This window comes from Mercenaria mercenaria, chromosome 17 (assembly GCF_021730395.1).
Source record: "Mercenaria mercenaria strain notata chromosome 17, MADL_Memer_1, whole genome shotgun sequence".
Lineage (NCBI taxonomy): Eukaryota > Metazoa > Mollusca > Bivalvia > Venerida > Veneridae > Mercenaria > Mercenaria mercenaria.
Genome location: NC_069377.1, coordinates 59,832,573 through 59,853,122, shown reverse-complemented (window position 1 = coordinate 59,853,122; position 20,550 = coordinate 59,832,573). Strand labels below are relative to the sequence as shown.

The following is a 20,550-nucleotide window of genomic DNA, read 5'->3' as shown; positions in this document are numbered from 1 at the left end:
AGTTGAAAAGTCATTATTTTGGGAATTACTTTGCACTCTTTTAGAGACTGTGACTGTGATTTTTTAAGATATTGTGGTAACATGAACTGGATGATTTTTATTGTGTAAATTCATTCGAATATGAACAATTTTATCACAAATACAAAAATACAGTTGTTTGTTATAACTTATGGACATGTCACAATAACTCACTTCTACTTACTTATTAACAAAACAGCTATCTTGCCGTATCTTAATATGAAAAAGTTCCCTTACATAATTTTGAGTGTGTAGAAAATGACATTTTTTCATTACAATTTATAGGGGTAGGCTACATCCATACTTAACAGTACACATTATTTAGAAGTTAATTGTTTTGTTTTACATTATAGTAGTTGAATTTGTATTGTACAAATAATAATTCAGATCTGACATAAAATGTTTTTGTTAGAAACAATGAAAGAACCGCAATATGGGGGTACCTCAAAGTTAAGCCAAGTCAAGTAATATTTATTTACAAGAAACTTGAAAACTTGAAACTGTTTTATTTGATTGAACGCCTATTTTACGTAAAACATATTCAATGGCGTTTTACAAACACATAAAAAAGTACGTCTAAAAATTAAGACGTTTTAAAGATGTAAGAAATAAATGAGCATAAATATCATTGTGAATAAACTATTTAGTAAGTATTAAACAAACGATCAGGCCTCAGATAAGATTAATAAAATATTAGAATATCAAAATACAGTAAGATAGATGTTTTGTTAGTAAGTAAGTAAAAGTGAGTTATTGTGATATGTCCATAAGTTATTACAAACAACTGTACTTTTGTACTAAACAGTGATAAAATTGTTCATATTCGTATGTATTTACACAGTGAAAATCATCCATGATTCATGTAACCACAATATCTTCAAAATCAAAGTCACAGGCTCTAAAAGAGTGCAAAGTAATTTATAAAATAATGAGTTTTCAACTTCTTTTCGTTCCAGAGTTTAGGTCCAACAGTACTAAAACTTTTGTCACTGAACGTTTTGCGCTTGTTGAAGGGAACAACGAAGCAACCAGTAAGGAATTTGAAGAACGTAAGATCCTTGTCTGAGTTTGTTTAATGAGAAGTTCCAGGGTTCTAGCCAGGATTTTCTGAAGGCATGTTGCAGAAGGATATTTTTTGACGAGCAAAGGGGTGGGTGCGGGAGGGGTATCCCTTCCTGCATGGGGGGTATGGGGGTCACCCCAGAAAATTTTGTGTTACTACAACTCATTTTGGTGCATTCTGGTGCATTTCAGAGTGAAAAACATAGTGGTATTTTCAGTGATTAATAAGCATCATTTACATGTACAACAAGAAAAGATATCAGGTCATAAAAATCCTATGGAGTTATTTGCTGAATGACAATTAAAAGTTCATCAATTTTAAGTTGCTAAAAATGTTCATTTACTATTTATTGTACATAAAACAACACAATTTTAGCACTGCACACAGATCTATTTGTATTTTAAAGTTTAAGTCTTCTATTTCTGCGGAGTTTATTTGCTGAAAACTTATCCATTTTAAGTTTTTGAAAATGTCAATTGTTTGTTGTACATACATATAAAACAACACAATCTGAGACCAATCTGACCTAAAGTACATCTCCTATTACGCTACGCATAGGATCTGACAACGACCTATTCATAACTTCGTTCTGACGACCCTTTCGCTAGCCAATCAGAGCTTAACTTACAACATCTTGCAAATCTACCTGTAGACTTGACTTTTGATATTTACAATTCTTATGTCGTATTGTGTCAGATAGCCGGTTAGCTCAATCGGTAGGCCACTTGCTTTGTAAGCGAGGGGTCCCGGGTTGGAACCCTGGAATGACTGCACATTTTTCTTACTCTTCGACATTTCAACAAGTCGTCTGATTGGTTAAAATAAAAATAGCAATACTGGAAATCCAAAATATACAGAAGACGTATGTGAATGGGTCGTTCTCAGATCTTCGTTTAGAAGATCAAGTACTTTAGTCAGATTGATTTGAGACTGTCATCCAGGGAAACGCTGGTTTCCATTTTGGATCAATGGCCATTTGGCGTGGCTGGGAGGGATTCTGAAATTGTGACCGGGGCCTCCGTGGCCGAGTGGTTAAGGTCGCTGGCTTCAAATCACTTGCCCCTCATCGATGTGGGTTCGAGCCTCACTCGGGGCATTGAATTCTTCATGTGAGGTTCTTCATGTGAGGAAGCCATCCAGCTGGCTTACGGAAGGTCGGTGGTTCTACCAAAGTGTCCGTTCGTGTTGAAATAATGCACGGAGGGTATTTCAAACTTTTCTCTACAAGTTCTATTTTGAAAGTGACGACAGAAAACATTAATTCTTGCATTGTCTTTTCGATATTCCGCCCGAGAAAACACATTTCATACATGTTACAGCGATAATTGTTCAAAAGCATTTTACCGTGTTGCACAATTTTTGACTTAATTCCTTACATTGTCTTACCTTGATTGCGAAAAACATTCGGACGATAATTGTTGAATCATCTGTCATTATATCTAATAACATGTATAATCTTAAAACTTGCGAAAACAGTCACTTTCATGTACACACAAGATGCCGCCTGTCAAAGGATTTAAAGGCGGAGCTACGATGAAATTTACGTCACACGTTCCACATATAGGAAGCTGTCATTGGTTTATCGGTTATCTTAACTGGCATCCCTTTACCTAAACTATCGGGTAGCACGTGGAAGCTTTCCGAATACACTATCTAATTAATCGGGGTGTTTATTGGGATGATTTTATGACATGTCGCTTCGGTAATTAAGGGATGACGGGGGAAATAAGGGATGTCGAATATACAACTCAAAGTCTGAAGGCATGTCGCACGCGACAGGCGATAATAGCCTGGCGAGAACCCTGAGTTCTGAAAGATATTCCGGAGAATTTCCAACTGAACAATTATACATGTAGGTGAGCATCTTGAATGTGATCCTGGGTAGCCAGTGAAGATCATAAAATCATACAAGTCGGTATATAAACAGACAACATAAAATCTGAAGAGCTTTTGTAACCGACTACCTTGACTTCAGTTGACTTGCATTTCATTGCATACTATTCAACAACCCTTTTTCTCTTCGTTTTCTTGAAGCAAATGTGTGGATATTTTGTGGAAAATAGGTCTACGACGGAGTGACAGTCTAGAAACTGTATCAAAATTGATCTGAAGTAGCTGAATTTTATATGAAAAAAGGAAGAATTTCTTTTATTGGTATATTTATAGCCTAATTGTATGGGCTATCTACAACTGATTTTCTTGTCTAGATTTCAAGATTAATTTCAAAATTTATTTAATACTGTCAAGGTTAAAAAGAACATGTGAAAAACGTGAACATGTAACAACCGGAACATAGAAAATTATACAAAGTAACAAGTCAGTGAATAAAAGTTACAATGTACTCATAATATTTTCTCCAATTTTCAAGGATTCCGGAACATAGAAAATTATACAAAGTAACAAGTCAGTGAGTAAAAATTACAATGTACTCATAATATTTTCTCCAATATTCAAGGATTCCGTACCAAGGCAATTAGCAAAAGTCCAAAATCCCTGGGAGAATGATTAGCCTCTAAACAGTCAAAACTTGACCAATGAAACACAATTATGCATCATTAACAAATTTCTAAAGAAGAAAATTAATAATAGAACATTATCAAAACTATTTGCAGATTGTAATTATTTCTTTACAAAACAATGCAAGATTTTTAAAAATGCTTTGTTTCTACTAAAATGATATATAATTTCTTTTCGCTACAATGCAACTTTCTTTGCGTTGTTTACGATTCTTTGATTCACTAATTTCAGCATGGCGAACTTGCGCGACGAAATATTGAAATTAACAAACCCAGCGCCAGTATTTATAGATCCCGAAGACAATTCAGACGATGGTAATATTTAACTTTTAGAATTTGCATAAACTTATATTCTACGTGAAATATTTTACAAATATAGTTAAGATTATAAGGCATGTTGAATTGTAATGTATTTTCGCGTTGTTTCGTGGAAGTACGTATCGGTAATTGGAAATTATAGGGTCGGTAATTCGTTCGAGAATGTGCTTCCTTGGTGTATTCGAAAAAAGGCCATAGTAAATGGATACTAATTTTCCCATTGTTTGCGCAAAATTTTATTTGTGTAGCCTCGAGTGCTTTATCACACTTTCACTGGAATACCGACGTTTCCCCCCCAAGACAGTTCCCCCTTAAGACTCCCCCCCCCCCCCAAGATGTTTCCCCCCAAGACGTTCCCCCCCCCCCCCCCCCCAATTTAGTTATACCCAAGATGTTTCACCCCCAATTTTTAAATAATTTGTTTCGTAAACAATTTCACCTTAAATTATTAAATCTTGGATTGTATTGAAATAAAGTGTACATTTGTAATGAACTGCGGAAAGTATTTAGTGATATAATTTGGACATTCAAAGAAAAATATAGCTTGTTGAGTCAACATTTTATCCCTCAATTTCATCATTCATTTTGAGATATGGCCTCATTGAATATGGTTAAAAGCACTGGAATTTTTTTCATAACAAAAATTAATGAAAATGAAAAATTTACAAAAATTATCTTTTATTCCAGTTCTTGTTCTTTATGATTTTTTAATCCATTAGTGTTATTTCTAGAGCTCAAAAAGGGCAGGGTGCTGTCTCAAAGGGGCAGGGTGCTGCCAAAAAGGGGCATAGTGCCGTTTTAAACTGGAAAGTTACCGCAGCAGTAGTTCATTTCTAGATGTTTATAGTTATGTATTTATTACACTTATGATTTTTGTGCACATACTTTTAAATCACAGAATAAAGTGGTAAAAGATATGTTCCCAAAACCAGTAACAGAGTTTACAAAAGGTTTAACATTACTTTATATTTTTTGTCAAACCATTCATTGAAGCTTTTTTCTCAAAAAATGTTACCAAGGATGTCAACTTATTCATATGGATAATTATGATATATAGTGGAGGATTTTTATATGTTATATGTGTCTAATAAGCTTGAAGCCAAGATCATGTTACAACATAATAAAACGGTCAGTTTCAGGTCCCACTGTAAACTAATATGTATCAAAATTTATGTCATATTAATTCGGTCTTTCATCAATATTTCATTAACAGAAAAGTGCTATAAAAGTTTGTAAAAAATGTATCCAAAATGTACTATCCGGATACTGGTACACTTTCGGAATGACATGTGAAAGTGGTTTTTGTTCAGTTTACTTGACTCACTACAGGTAAACCAGAGATAATTCCTCAAATTATGATGATACTTATCATAAAAATAACAGTGATATTCAGCTTTTTTGAAGGAATAATTGAAAATTTGCATGTTGTTGTTGTTGTTTGCATACGACATCGGGTGTAATTAGGATCGTGAACGGATATCTATAACTTATTTTTGCTTTCGAAATTCATTAAAATTTGTGGATTTTCTAGTAAAAATGAAGGTAGGATTAGACTGCAAAGATATATTCTTATTATACTAAACAATGGTTTAATTTACAGCTTGCATGAAAAAATTTTACCGGGCGCTTTTCACGTGCTCGGTAATCAGCTGGCCGCTTACGGATAATTTATTAATTGGCGCTTTTTTGACAGTATACATAATCAATACTTTATCAATTAATTATAACACCTCATTGATTCTCGTTACCTGTGTGCACTCGCCGTGACGTAATTTGCTGATCAAAAAATCAGCGAGGCATGTCTACAGGATAAAGGGCGGGATTTAGCAGAAGATCATGGCAGGAGGGCATATTATAAGGGCAGCGTGATGGCAATTAAAAAGGGCAGGGCGGGGTGCCCCGCTGCGTCGCTCTAGAAATAACACTATCCATGTTCATAATTTTTTCAAGTCAGGTGCAAATTCTCAGATACTAAAAAGTGGACTGCCTTAGTTTAGCATTTAAATTATCAAAAGGTGTGATATATACACCTTTTGATTAAATTAACACCAGTGATTAAACGAATGTAGGACGTTTTGGCCCGGATGTTTTGGCCTAGGATCTTTCGGCCTAGGATGTTTTGGCCAGGCAGTTTTTGGGGGTAGGACGTTTTGGCCAAAAATAGATTGTTGAGATTATTCTAAAGAATGCTATAGTATAAGTGAACAAATTAAAGTGATAATAAAACATACTCATGGTATTTTATTTTTATTTTTTATATATTTGCCATTTACAACAAATCAAAAATAAATTTTATTCACAATTATTTTTCTTAAAAAAAGGACCAGTTATACTGTAACATAATTATGATAACATATCAATATCCAAATCATATTTTGCATATTATGGAAATAATTTTTTTGGCCAAAACATCCTACCTCAAAAATTTTCTTGGCCAAAACGTCCTGGGCCAAAACGTCCGTCCTCCTGATTAAACACACAGGTATTTAATGATTATGATATTTATGGCTACAAACCAATTTGCAGGAGATATTTTTTATGTTGAATGATTGAGATAAAAGTTTTGGACGTTAATGATATAGTTGGCCACACAGTTGAAGTGACCCTTATATGTCATACAAAGCAGTGACACAGTCAGAAAATAATAAAAAAAACATCTTGTTTTATTATTTTATTTGACTTATTTAACATTTTGGGTATGACTTTTATACAGATGTTTTTACTTCTCTAATGGAATATATTTCTTTAATGAATCAAACATTTTCAAATTATTTATGAGCAACACCAAGCTAGAAGAGTATTAAATCATCATGATCATTAATTGCCTTTTTAATATATTTTTAATTATTTTTCATGATGTAATTTATGTAATATTTGTATGTAATTTGATGTAAATTTCCTCAAAGATACCAATTTTTGAAAAAGTTCCTAGCTCACTTCTAGTACACTTTTAAGAAAAGTGTCCATGGCTGTGTGCCATCCAGTCTGTTTTAAATTGATGCGGTTTTAATAACATAAGGGACTAACAAAATATTGAAAAACAGCAAATGGCTTGACCCTTTATCATGCTGGGCATGATTGATTCTGCCTTTGCGACCAGTGTAGATCTTGATCAGCCTGCACATTTTGTGAATTTGATTCGTTAATTTGTGAGAATTGAATCATATCATTAATTTTCTTATGAGCCTCAAATATATTGTTATTTAATGTCCCCAATGATTTGCACATTCATGAAATGAGTGAAACAAAAGTTGTTTTTTTTATTCTGACCTGTTAACTTAGAACATAATTATATAATAAATGAGTTTTTACTTGAAATATATATTGGATAACTAACAATGTAATCATGGGCTAAATAATGAGTAATTGGTATTTCTATTATAGGCGAAAAGGAGTTATATTTTTCTGCATACTGAATATAATGCTTTTTTCAACACAATATTACTAAAATGGTTTAATCACAAATTAAAAATGTTTTCATGAAAAGGAGTTATATTTTTTAAATTACTGACTTTGACGCTTTTTGGTAATAATATGAAAACTACAATAAAATTCTAATGTCAGCAAAATTATCTTAGACACAAAAATAATAATCCAAATATGACAGGAAAATATCGATTTACTCCAGTCTGTGTGTCCATGTATCAGTCACAAATCTTGTCCACACCCTAAGTTGAACATTTCTCATCCGATCTTCACCAAACTTTAACAAAATGTGTTTGACCATAAGACCTTGGCGAGGTTCGATAACTAGCCCAAGCATTTTGGAGTCATGGCCCTTGAATTACCGAAAATCGGCCTTTTTACTCGTGTTCGCACATTTCTCATCGAACATTTCTCATCCAATCTTCACCAAACTTAAACAAAATGTGTTTGACCATAAGTCCTCGGCCAAGTTCGATAACTAGCCAAATTGGCCAAGGCACGTCGGAATTATGGCCCTTGAATTACCAAAAATGGCCTTTTTACTCTTATCCGCGCTCTAAGTCGAACATTTCTCATCCGATCTTCACCAAACTTGAACGAAATGTGTTTGACCTTAAGTCCTCAGCCAAGTTCGATAAGCAGCCAAATCGGCCCAGGCACTTGAAATTATGGCCCTTGAATTACCCAAAATCAGCCTTTTTACTCTTCAAAGGTATATTTGTAGTGAGTAAACGGTATATAAAGACTGACTTACTATTTAGATGATTAGGCAGTTGTGGGAGACATGCGCTTTTCTCAAAAGCAGCTCTAGTTATTATTTATTATTATGTTGCCAAGTCCAGAAACATTATCATATAGATCCCCCTTTACAAACCTTCTACAACAACATTGCCATAACTTTCTTTTATTTCTTATTTGTTTTTATGCCCCCAGCATCTACTGATGCGGGAGGCATATAGTGATTGTCCTGCCCGTCCGTTCATTCGTCCATCCGTACGAGGTTAACCAAATAGGACCATTTCGTCTAGCATCAATACCTCTTACTAGAATGACTTGATACTAATGCAGATATAACCTGTGACCATTCCTCATCTTCAGACATCACCTGACCTCAGTTTGACCTTGACCTCATTTTGGACTAGTTGTTTTATATGGGCCATCTCTTGGTTAACTAAATGGGACTGTTTCGTCTAGCATCAATACCGCTTACAAGAATGAATTGATACTAATACAGATGTAAACTGTGACCATTCCTCATCTTCAAACATCACCTGACCTCAGTTTGACCTTGACCTCGTTTTGGACTTAGGTGCAAAATCTGTCGACAAGGATGCCACTGGGGGCATCAAGCGTTTATTGAAGGTAGCTCCTTGTTATCATATATAAATGTGTAAAGGTAGTGGTAACAGGCTTGACTGTCAATCCAGAGGTCCGGGGTTCGAATCCCAGTCCAGGCACTGGAAATTTCTGAGATGCTCTTGAGTGTCTCCCACCTAACTAAGAGGCCTGTACTGGTTCTTCCCAGAGAAGCTGGCTTCGCGTGTATCGGTGCTATACACCAGGCACGTTAAAGAACCAGACTGTCAATTCGCAAAGAGCTAGGCTAAGTTAGCCGGACAGGCCTGTATCTAAAACGGATTTCATTCTTATCTGTTCTGGGGGCTTTATCTCACTCTGTCCCTCTGGTCAGATCGCTCTGTGTCTGTACTAGTAGAGGATGAATTTGGCACCCTGTGTGGCTGCATTTGCGCTATGTAATGGCCTTTGAACCTGTTTATCATGAAAAGGGTGCTATTTAAATCTGGTATAATAATAATAATAATAAAGGTGTGATGAGAATTAGAATTACAAAAAAAAAATATACATGATCTTTCTTATAGTGTGCTTTTACTCTCACCATAGGGGCAGCATAACAGGTGAAAGTGACATTTGTTAGGGATGGACAAACTTTAAAAACATGTAAAACTCTAAATACGTGTCTCACCTCAATTTTCGCATGTTTGGTAAACACACTATATAACGAATGTCAGCTGAGCTTCTGGAAACTCCGTTTTTTCTCTGTACAATTTTCTTAAAAAGGCTTTGTTCTCCATAGCACTATCCGTAAACATATGTTGTACAAAACTAGGAGTGACTATTGAGGCCAATTTTGACCATTGCAATACTATTGATATTGCTGAAAAACTATAGCGATACTATTCTATTGCAGGTTACTATTGCGATACTATTGCAATAGTTATCGGCCACCATGTTTAATACAGTAAAACTACCAACTGACATAATTTGTTACAGTGTGTAAGACACGGCACTGTTTATAATTGCTCTTAAAACACATTGAGCTGTTTGTATAACTGAAATGGACAGAAATAAATCTAACATTAAATATTTTTAACATTTTTTTCTATTTCTTGCCTTCCTAGGCTTTGAAACAATAAGTAAAACAATAAACCTATGCAAAGTATACTCAAAAGAATCAGCCATTTTGTTGCGAATGTCAACATGTTTAATAACCCATAGCATCGAAAAAGACGAAAATTGACGGATCGGACTAAGGTGTACCAGCACTAAATGAAGGGCCCTACCGAACAGTTTGCTATATCATACAAATAGCCTACTTTCTCCATGTCCATAGTACATTTTCTCATAAAAGATTAACAGGTTATTTAAATATATTTAATCAAAGTTTCTAAGAAACTAAAGTTATTTATTATCTCCCAGACTTCCCAGTCCTTTGTGGTAGTTTAATTCCGCGAGCGTAATTATTGTAATGGAGACGTAAACATTTTTCGAGGCGCAAATGAAAGCTGGCTCTGTTTCTTGGTTTATAAATTATAAATTATTTCTGTTACAAAAATTTCAAAACTATCGAAACTATCGATTGTTGAAGGAACTATCAGCAATTGTTATTGGATCGTGATTTTTCTATCGATGCATACTATCGGGACACTCAGTATCGCGATGCATTGATATTTCGATGTATCGTTACACCCCTATACAAAACATGGTTTTTCCATCAAATATCGTGTGCGCGTATAACGGTAGTTACCATGTTGCTTATTCAAAATCTGCAAACAGTCCACGCACTTTGTAAAAACATCATCAATCGGTGTGTACTGTGTGAAACATTATCACTAAATGTGTATTTACAGCAGATCGAAACTGAAAGTTAAGAAATAAAAACCGTCGTAATTTCTTCGTGAGATTTTGCACTCGCAAAATTTTGTGAGTTTGGGTAAAAGTCACTCGCATTTTTCAAAATGTTCTCGCATTTGGCTTGCGTATGCGAGATTAAATTCGAACTCTGTAATATTCTATATGGGAATGGCAGTGATGAAAGTGTCAACGCAAAAAGCAAACCAAACATATAAGGAGCAACATTGAGTTTATCCACAACTGATACTGTTAGCAACAATTATTCAATTTTTCTCGATCAAATTTTCATCATTTACTTTTATTCTTTTAATCAATGCTCATGCAATTTCTAACTTCTGATATTTTCCTTCCAATTTGACTTTTAAATTTTTTTTTCAAGTGGAAAAATAACGTAAGGGTTGGGGCAAAATTTTAGGGTCAGTCGGGTAACCGAATACACAGGTTTGTTTTTTTTTGCCCAAGCAGGTGGACAGGCAATGAGCCTGGAACAACTTTGTTTCATGTCAGTGTATTTGTAAAAAAATGTTAACATTTCAGAGACAAGTGCCAAGGTTGTTGACCAAGGTATAGACGAGTACGAGGAAATAACTCAGCCCAGTAAACTGCGACAGAAAACTGCAATAATATTGGCTGATTCAGATAGGAGGTATGCGGGGAAAAAGACATCAAGGAAGAACTTGAGTTCGGATGTCACTGATGGTTAGAAATTATTTTTATCACTGTTGTTTGAAAATTGCGCCAATTCAAACAATTGAAATTGACAGTACTGAAACTAACATAGATTTAAATTCTTGATTAAATATATAGACTGAAGGTTAAAGTAAAGATTCATCTTCAAACATATCAGACAAGGATTGTTTCACTTAGCAGATATTGGTAGTAGCATCAGAAAGTTTGTAGTATACTCTTTCATAATTACGTTTTAGACAGTGGAGAAGAATCTGGAAACAGTGATGATGATGATGATGAAGTTGGTTCTGATGGAAGTGACAAGAACTCACTTGATGATGATGACAGTGATGATATTGATGAGGAAGATGATGAAAATGTGATGGATGTAGGAGGTGTGGATGAAGAGTTCAACAAAAAGTTCAGCAAATTTGGAACAAAAGAGTTTGAGTAAGTCCCTGCCATTGTGAGTGCATTGCTCTTAACACACAGGCTCAACAAATCTCTTTGAAAGCAAGTTGCTCTGCAGTACAAGCTTCTTAGAATTTTCAGTTGTCAGGCTGCAATTTATACTTGTCCTGCAATTCACAAAAGAAAAAATGGGGAAACAATTTTATGACAGTGCAAAGTTGGGACTGGTTTATACTGAAATCTTCTCATGGACTGTCAAGTGTCTAGCTGATATGGTCATAATGCAGCGTTTGACACTAACTTTTTTGCCAGGTATCCCGAAGGAATACCTGCTGGGAAATTTAGGAATCCCTGCTGAAAATTAGGAGTCCCTGATAACAAAATGTGGTAAGAACATGAAAAAACTAAAATCTAACAAACACAACTGTTTACAGTACTACATGTATTTTATTTCCACTTTATTTCCATTTTACATCAATGACAACAATAGCTTGTATGACTTTTGCTGTAAAAGAATAATGTCATTTCTGTCCAAGTCCTCTTCCCCCTCATCTTCACTACCATCGCACTCCTCTGCCATTTGTTGTAGTTCGTCTAAATGTATGCCGCCTAGTTCATTCCCCCTTATAACCCCCTTATTTGTAATAATTTTTTTGACATAAAAAAAAAAAATCCGAAAAGTCTCCCTTAAATAAAAAAAAAAAATCAAAAAAAAAAATGTTCCGACCTACCTACCCTAATTTTTTGAGCATGTTACCAGATACAAAGATTTTTTAGGCCTTATTAATGCAACTCCCACAGACTTTATCTAAAACTAGTACATTGGTCATAACAGATTTTCTTAAACATTTCATATTTAAGTTGTTTTATTTTGCACATTGCCTAAAAGTGGGTGGGGTTAAGTGTTTGCATGCTTTTATTATCAGCAAATTCTTCTAAATAAGAGCTGCTTTGGCAACAGTGATCATATTTTTCGTAAATGCAGACGTTTTATTGGCTTTTTATTTTAGTTTGTACTAGAAAAATCTTGTAAGAAATGACAAAAATGTTCGAAAATGTCGGTCTAGAAAACGAGTGACAAATACGAAAAACAAAAGTTACAGTTAAAGTTCTTGAAAAACTGTTTAAACTTTATTTTCTCATCATACCACGTATAATTTCTGCTTATTATACCCCCACCAAACATGTTTGAGGGGGGTATATAGGAGTCAGTTTTGTCGCGTCCCGTCGCGTCCCGAAATCTATTATCTCATTTATTACCAAATGGATTTGATTCAAACTTAAAATACATGTTCCACCTAATCATGCACATCATTTGACACAAGGTGCATAACTCTTGACACCAAGTTTTCATGAATTATGTCCCCTTTTACTTAGAATTTAAGGTTAATTTTGTTGTATTTTCACTATATCTCAGTTATTACTAAATGGATTTGATTCAAACTTAAAATAGATGTTCCACCTCATCACCCACATCATATGACACAAGGTGCATAACTCTGACACCAATTTTTTATTAATTATGCCCCTTTTTACTTAGAATTTAAGGTTGATTTTGATGTATTTTCACTATATCTCAGTTACTACTGAATGGATTTGATTCAAACTTAAAATAGATGTTCCACTTCATCACCCACATCATGTGCCCACATCATGTGACACAAGGTGCATAACTCTGACACCAAGTTTTCATGAATTATGTCCCCTTTTACTTAGAATTTAAGGTTAATTTTGTTGTATTTTCACTATATCTCAGTTATTACTAAATGGATTTGATTCAAACTTAAAATAGTTGTTCCACCTCATCACCCAGATCATGTGACATAAGGTGCTTAACTCTGACATAATTTTTTATGAATTATGTCCCCTTTTACTTTAAATTTAGGTTGATTTTGATGTATTTTCACTCTATCTCAGTTATTACAAAATGAATTTGATGCAAACTTAAAATAGATGTTCCACCTCATCACCCACATCATGTGACACAAGGTGCATAACTCTGACACCAATTTTTCATGAATTATGCCCCTTTTTACTTAGAATTAAAGGTAAATTTTGATGTATTTTCACTATATCTCAGTTACTACTGAATGGATTTGATTCAGACTTAAAATAGATGTTCCACCTCATCACCCACATCATGTGACACAAGGTGCATAACTCTGACACTATTTTTTCTTGAATTGTGTCCCCTTTTACCTAGAATTTAAGGTTAATTTTGATGTATTTTCACTATATCTCATTCTGATTGGCTTAGAGCCAAAGGGAAGTAACCTTTTTTTAACTTTTGTACTGAGTTTCTTCCCCTTAAATTCCAGGAATTAGTCTATTTTTAGAAATCCTATTTTTAGATTTTCAATATTTTAGGTATTTTATAACTTTTTTATTATAAGTCCTGTGTAAAAAGTAAATACATTTTTCTGTGGTAACATGGGTCGGTAAGACACTTTTTAGCTCGACTATTCGAAGAATAAGTAGAGCTATCCTACTCACCACGGCGTCGGCGTCGGCGTCACACCTTGGTTAAGTTTTTCGTACCAGTCCACATTTTGACAAAGTCTTTTGAGATAAAGCTTTGAAACTTTCAACACTTGTTTACCACCACCATGGCCAGTTATAGGCAAGAGCACATAACTCCATCAAGGATTTTGGCTGAATTATGGCCCCTTTTGACTTAGAAATCATGGTTAAGTTTTTCGTACCAGTTCATATTTTGACAAAGTCTTTTAAGATAAAGCTTTGAAACTTTCAACACTTGTTTACCATCACCATGGCCAGTTATAGGCAAGAGTACATAACTCCATCAAGGATTTTGGCTGAATTATGGCCCCTTTCGACTTAGAAATCTTGGTTAAGTTTTTCGTACCAGTTGGTATTTTGACAAAGTCTTTTGAGATAAAGCTTTGAAACTTTCAACACTTGTTTACCATCACCATTTCCAGTTATAGGCAAGAGCACATTACTCCATCAAGGATTTTGGCTGAATTATGGCCCTTTTTGACTTAGAAATCTGGGTTAATATTTCCTACCAGTTCATATTTTGACAAAGTCTTTCGAGATAAAGCTTTGAAACTTTCAACACTTGTTTATAATCACCATATCCAGTTATAGGCAAGAGTACATAACTCCATCATGGATTTTGGCTGAATTATGGCCCTTTTTTACTTAGAAATCTTGGTTAAGTTTTCCGTACCAGTTCATATTTTTTGTAAAGTGTTTGACATATGGCTTTGAAACTTTTATCACTTGTTTAGTATAATAGTCTCTATCTGTGGGGAAGGAGTACATAACTCTGTCATCTATTTTGGCTGAATTATGGCCCTTTTTGGACTTTGAAATTGGTTCTGTTTTCATACAAGTCCATGTTTTGTCAAAACTATTTGACATATGGCTTTTAAACTTTGAACACTTGTTTATCATTATGATTTCCATCTGTAGGCAAGAGTACATTATACTAGTATTACTTATATGTGGAAGCCCAGGATGAAGTACTCCAAAGACTAAGTATTTTTAGCTCACCTGTCACAAAGTGACAAGGTGAGCTTTTGTGATCGCGCAGTGTCTGTCGTCCGTCCGTGCGTCCGTCCGTCCGTCCGTAAACTTTTGCTTGTGACCACTCTAGAGGTCACATTTTTCATGGGATCTTTATGAAAGTTGGTCAGAATGTTCATCTTGATGATATCTAGGTCAAGTTCGAAACTGGGTCACGTGCCTTCAAAAACTAGGTCAGTAGGTCTAAAAATAGAAAAACCTTGTGACCCCTCTAGAGGCCATATATTTCACAAGATCTTCATGAAAATTGGTCAGAATGTTCACCTTGATGATATCTAGGTCAAGTTCGCAACTGGGTCACATGCCATCAAAAACTAGGTCAGTAGGTCTAAAAATAGAAAAACCTTGTGACCTCTCTAGGGGCCATATATTTCATGAGATCTTCATGAAAATTGGTCAGAATGTTCACCTTGATGATATCTAGGTCAAGTTCGAAACTGGGTCACGTGCCTTGAAAAACTAGGTCAGTAGGACAAATAATAGAAAAACCTTGTGACCTCTCTAAAGGCCACATTTTTCATGGGATCTGTATGAAAGTTGGTTTGAATGTTCATCTTGATGATATCTAGGTCAAGTTCGAAACAGGGTCATGTGCGGTCAAAAACTAGGTCAGTAGGTCTAAAAATAGAAAAACCTTGTGACCTCTCTAGAGGCCATACTTGTGAATGGATCTTCATAAAAATTGGTCAGAATGTTCAACTTGATGATATCTAGGTCAAGTTTGAAACTGGGTCACGTGCCTTAAAAAACTAGTCCAGTAGGTCAAATAATAAAAAAACCTTGTGACCTCTAGAGGCCTTACTTTTCATGGGATCTGTATGAAAGTTGGTCTGAATGTTCATCTTGATGATATCTAGGTCAAGTTTGAAACTGGGTCAGCTGCGGTCAAAAACTAGGTCAGATGGTCTAAAATTATTAAAATCTTTTGACCTCTCTAGAGGCCATATTTTTCAATGGATCTTCATGAAAATTGATCTGAATGTTCACCTTGATGATGTCTAGGTCAGTTTCGAAACTGGGTCACATGCGATCAAAAACTAGGCCAGTAGGTATAAAAATAGAAAAACCTTGTGACCTCTCTAGAGGCCATATTTTTCATGAGATCTTCATGAAAATTAGTGAGAATGTTCACCTTGATGATATCTAGGTAAAATTCAAAACAGGGTCACGTACCTTCGAAAACTAGGTCAATTATAGGTCAAATAATAGAAAAACCTTGTGACCTCTCTAGAGACCATATTTTTCAATGGATCTTCTTGAAAATTGGTCAGAATTTTTATCTGGATAGTATCTAGGTCAAGTTCAAAACTGGGTCACATGAGCTCAAAAACTAGGTCACTATGTCAAATAATAGAAAAAACGACGTCATACTCAAAACTGGGTCATGTGGGAAGAGGTGAGCGATTCAGGACCATCATGGTCCTCTTGTTAAGATTTCTAATGGTTGCCATTCTTCTGTGACAAGACCGTATGGTGGGGGTATGAGTCACTCCTGTGACAGTTCTAGTTTAATTTGTTTTGCCCAAACAAGGCCTCGGCAATGATAATAAATTTGTTATAGACCGTAACGGCCGACCGGCTCATGTAATCGTATCGAGCACACAAAATAATGTCAAAACCCGGGACCTCAGGTCAACTGAACGCCCTGGAAGCCTTAGCAAAAGAACGATGTTTGAGCGAACAAGACTGGGGAATTTCATTTTTAGCTCACCTGTCACAAAGTGACAAGGTGAGCTTTTGTGATCGCGTGGCGTCCGTCGTCCGTCGTCCGTGCGTGCGTCCGTCAGTCCGTGCGTAAACTTTTGCTTGTGACCACTCTAGAGGTCACATTTTTCATGGGATCTTTATGAAAGTTGGTCAGAATGTTCATAATGATGATATCTAGGTCAAGTTTGAAACTGGGTCACATGCGTTCAAAAACTAGGTCAGTAGGTCTAAAAATAGAAAAACCTTGTGACCTCTCTAGAGGCCATATTTTTCATGAGATCTTCATGAAAATTTGTCAGAATGTTCACCTTGATGATATCTAGGTCAAGTTCGAAACTGGGTCACATCGGGTCAAAAACTAGGTCAGTAGGTCTAAAAATAGAAAAACCTTGTGACCTTTCTAGAGGCCATATTTTTCAAGAGATCTTCATGAAAATTGGCCAGAATGTTCATCTTGATGATATCTAGGTCAAGTTTGAAACTGGGTCACGTGGGGTCAAAAACTAGGTCAGTAGTTTAAAAAATAGAAAAACCTTGTGACCTCTCTAGAGGCCATATTTCTCAATGGATCTTCATGAAAATTGGTCAGAATGTTCACCTTGATGATATCTAGGTCAGGTTTGAAACTGGGTCACGTGCGGTCAAAAACTAGGTCAGTAGGTCTGAAAATAGAAAAACTTTGTGACCTCTCTAGAGGCCATATTTTTCATGGGATCTTTATGAAAATTAGTCAGAATGTTCAACTTGATGATATTTAGGTCAAGTTCGAAACTGGGTCATGTGCGGTCAAAAACTAGGTCAGTAGGTCTAAAAATAGAAAAACCTTGTGACCTCTCTAGAGGCCATATTTTTCAAGAGATCTTCATGAAAATTGATCAGAATGTTTATCTTGATGATATCTAGGTCAAGTTCGAAACTGGATCCAGTGCGATCAAAAACTAGGTCAGTAGGTCTAAAAATAGAAAAACCTTGTGACCTCTCTAGAGGCCATATTTCTCAATGGATCTTCATGAAAATTGGTGAGAGTGTTCAGCTTGATGATATCTAGGTCAAGTTCGAAAGTGGGTCATGTGCGGTCAAAAACTAGGTCAGTAGGTCGAAAAATAGAAAAACCTTGTGACCTCTCTAGAGGCCATATTTTTCATGAGATCTTCATGAAAATTGGTGAGAATGTTCACCTTGATGATATCTAGGTCAGGTTCCAAAGTGTGACACTCCTTCAAAAACTAGGTCATTAGGTCAAATAATAGAAAAACCTTGTGACCTCTAGAGGTCATATTTTTCAATGGATCTTCATGAAAATTGGTCAGAATTTTTTATCTTGATGATATCTAAGTCACATGTGCTCAAAAACTAGGTCACTATGTCAAATAATAGAAATAACGACGTCATACTCAGTTCAACACTGGGTCATGTGGGGATAGGTGAGCGATTCAGGACCATCATGGTCCTCTTGTTTTAGAATCATATTTTATCTGAAAATCAAGAGTCCCGACTGAACACCGAAATTGTGAACTTTAGGATCCCTTGCAGATTTTTGGTGTCCTCGGGATCCCGGGACACCGTTAGTGTCGAACGCTGTAATGCAGTGCAGTTGAGGAGCATAAGAGCTGTGCATAATAAATCAGCTTGTACTTTTGATCGGTCAGATATTCCAATTATTCTGCAGCTCTGTTTTACACTGATTTTAATACACTTTTAAATCTTTTTACTCTTCTTGCAAGCTCGAACCCTTACATATCATTTTCAGAAGTGTAATTATTTTTGTAACGGCAATATTTTGATAACATTCATAACCTTCTTAAAGTAGCTTCTATCAGTCATTATGGAGTCATAAATGTACATGTCTTCAGTAGATTTAAAGCTTCCCTAGACAATCGATACTTGCAACTCTTTTGAGGATTATGTTGCATGATACAGAAAGTATGACAGTTCTAAAGAGCTCTTTATTTACATGTGAGGTGTAAAACACAAAAACATAATATGTTATATATTATACAATGCCAGTAGGATGTAGGTCTAAAGTCTTATCCTCTAAACTCTTACAAATTTGTGTTAGGTTGCTAGGGCTCAGAAGCACCACAGTCACTTGAATATAATATTGCAGGTTCAAAGATGATGGCGATTATGCAAAGTATGCAGATGATGTTGATGAAGATAGTGGTGATGACAGTGATGATCAGCAAAATGATGATGATGATATCAGTGAAGATGAAGACAGTGGGAAAGGTGATGAAGGTTTAAGTGATGATGATGATGATGGTGATGATGATATGGGAGATGAGGAAATTGATAGCGAAGGTTTGTATTGATTATTAAAATTTAATTTGTATTTAACAAAGGTTCAAGGATACTTTTTTTGCCATTTTGGGAATGGGTCTGAGTCTAAGTAAATAGGGGGGAGGGGGGGGGGGGATTGGGGAATTTAACATCTAAATTTGGAATTTTGGGCAAAAAACAAATTTTGTATCGATAGTCGTTTACTTCTTTGAAAGATGAGGTGTTTCTGGTATCAGTTTTTGCTGCAAAATACATTTCTGTTCATTAGAATTTAAACATTTTCTGGTTCTTCAGAATTGCAACATTAAGTCATCATGATCAGGCTCAGGTATCATTGAGTTTTGTATAATTATCATACGTCTAGAGACGCCAGTTATTATACATGCTTCCATACCTAGACACGGACCACATATCAACAGCAGTTTTCCATTTTTCCTGGAAAGCCCGATAGTGCAACTTGAATTTTACATAAATGTTGTTTATCAGGGCAATCACACTTTGAACATCAAATCACAACTTGGAAATACCGGTAATATGCAAATAACACACTCCAAAATCTACATCAGTGCATATAAAATTTGTTTTGTATTTTCAGACGAGGGAATACAGAAGTTCTCGTCAGCAGCAACAGATGAAGTAGCCAAGGGTCAAGCTGCCAAACAACAGCTTGGTATGTCCAGTGTTTACAACAGGCTTTTAATTTTGAGAAGTAGTTTACTCATTCATGCCATGTCCCATCTAGAGTTGCAATAAATAATTTTGAAAAAGAATAAATTAATACAGGCCATCTTTTGTCCAGAGTTGTGACGAAGATATGTTGAAAAATAATGAATGCATTCTGGCTGTCTCCTGTCTAGTTGCTGTAAAGATAAACCCCCACAGTCACCTCCCACTTGCAGGCTGTAAAGATGTTGATGGCAAAGATATTTTGTGAATTTCATGTTTGAGTCAATCAAAAAAAATTAAATCCTCATGAACAAAAAGTAAAATTTCCATGTATTCAGCATTCATGAATTAATTTTCCCTAGAAATAGCTGTATTGGCTCAAACCACGAAATGTCATGCCCATGAAATTAAATGAAGTAAACTAGCCTAAGTGTAGACACATTTTATTTTGTGAATAGGTCTGTGGGATACATTACTAGAAGGAAGGATTAAGCTGCAGAAAGCGGTTTCCATAGTGAACCAGCTACCACAGAAAGAAGCCTGGAGAGATTTCAGTGAGACATCAGAAACATTTGAAGAGGAGGCTGGAAAAGGTCAGTACTATTGTATTTGTATGTCTTAATTTCAAACCAGGGCCCAAGTCTGTCAACATTTTTAGTATGAAACTTAGACTTTGACAGGCCAAATATTCTTTTTGCTCTTTTGATGTTAAATTTGCATCTGTTTTAAATGAAAGTTTCAAACTTAGTGTGAATAATATTGTGTTCTGGA

General features: G+C 35.4%; 1 protein-coding gene across 1 annotated transcript in view; it reads left to right on the top strand.

Moving 5' to 3' along the window:
- The first annotated feature begins 3,815 nt into the window (after nucleotides 1–3,815).
- Nucleotides 3,816–20,550, top strand: part of LOC123535679 (protein AATF-like) — a 34,823-nt gene continuing 18,088 nt past the window's right edge. Inside the window, 6 exon segments of the mRNA XM_053528342.1 lie at nucleotides 3,816–3,912; nucleotides 11,032–11,193; nucleotides 11,421–11,613; nucleotides 18,941–19,134; nucleotides 19,709–19,783; nucleotides 20,238–20,372. Coding sequence (XP_053384317.1) covers nucleotides 3,831–3,912; nucleotides 11,032–11,193; nucleotides 11,421–11,613; nucleotides 18,941–19,134; nucleotides 19,709–19,783; nucleotides 20,238–20,372 — 841 coding nt within the window. The 5' untranslated portion in view covers nucleotides 3,816–3,830.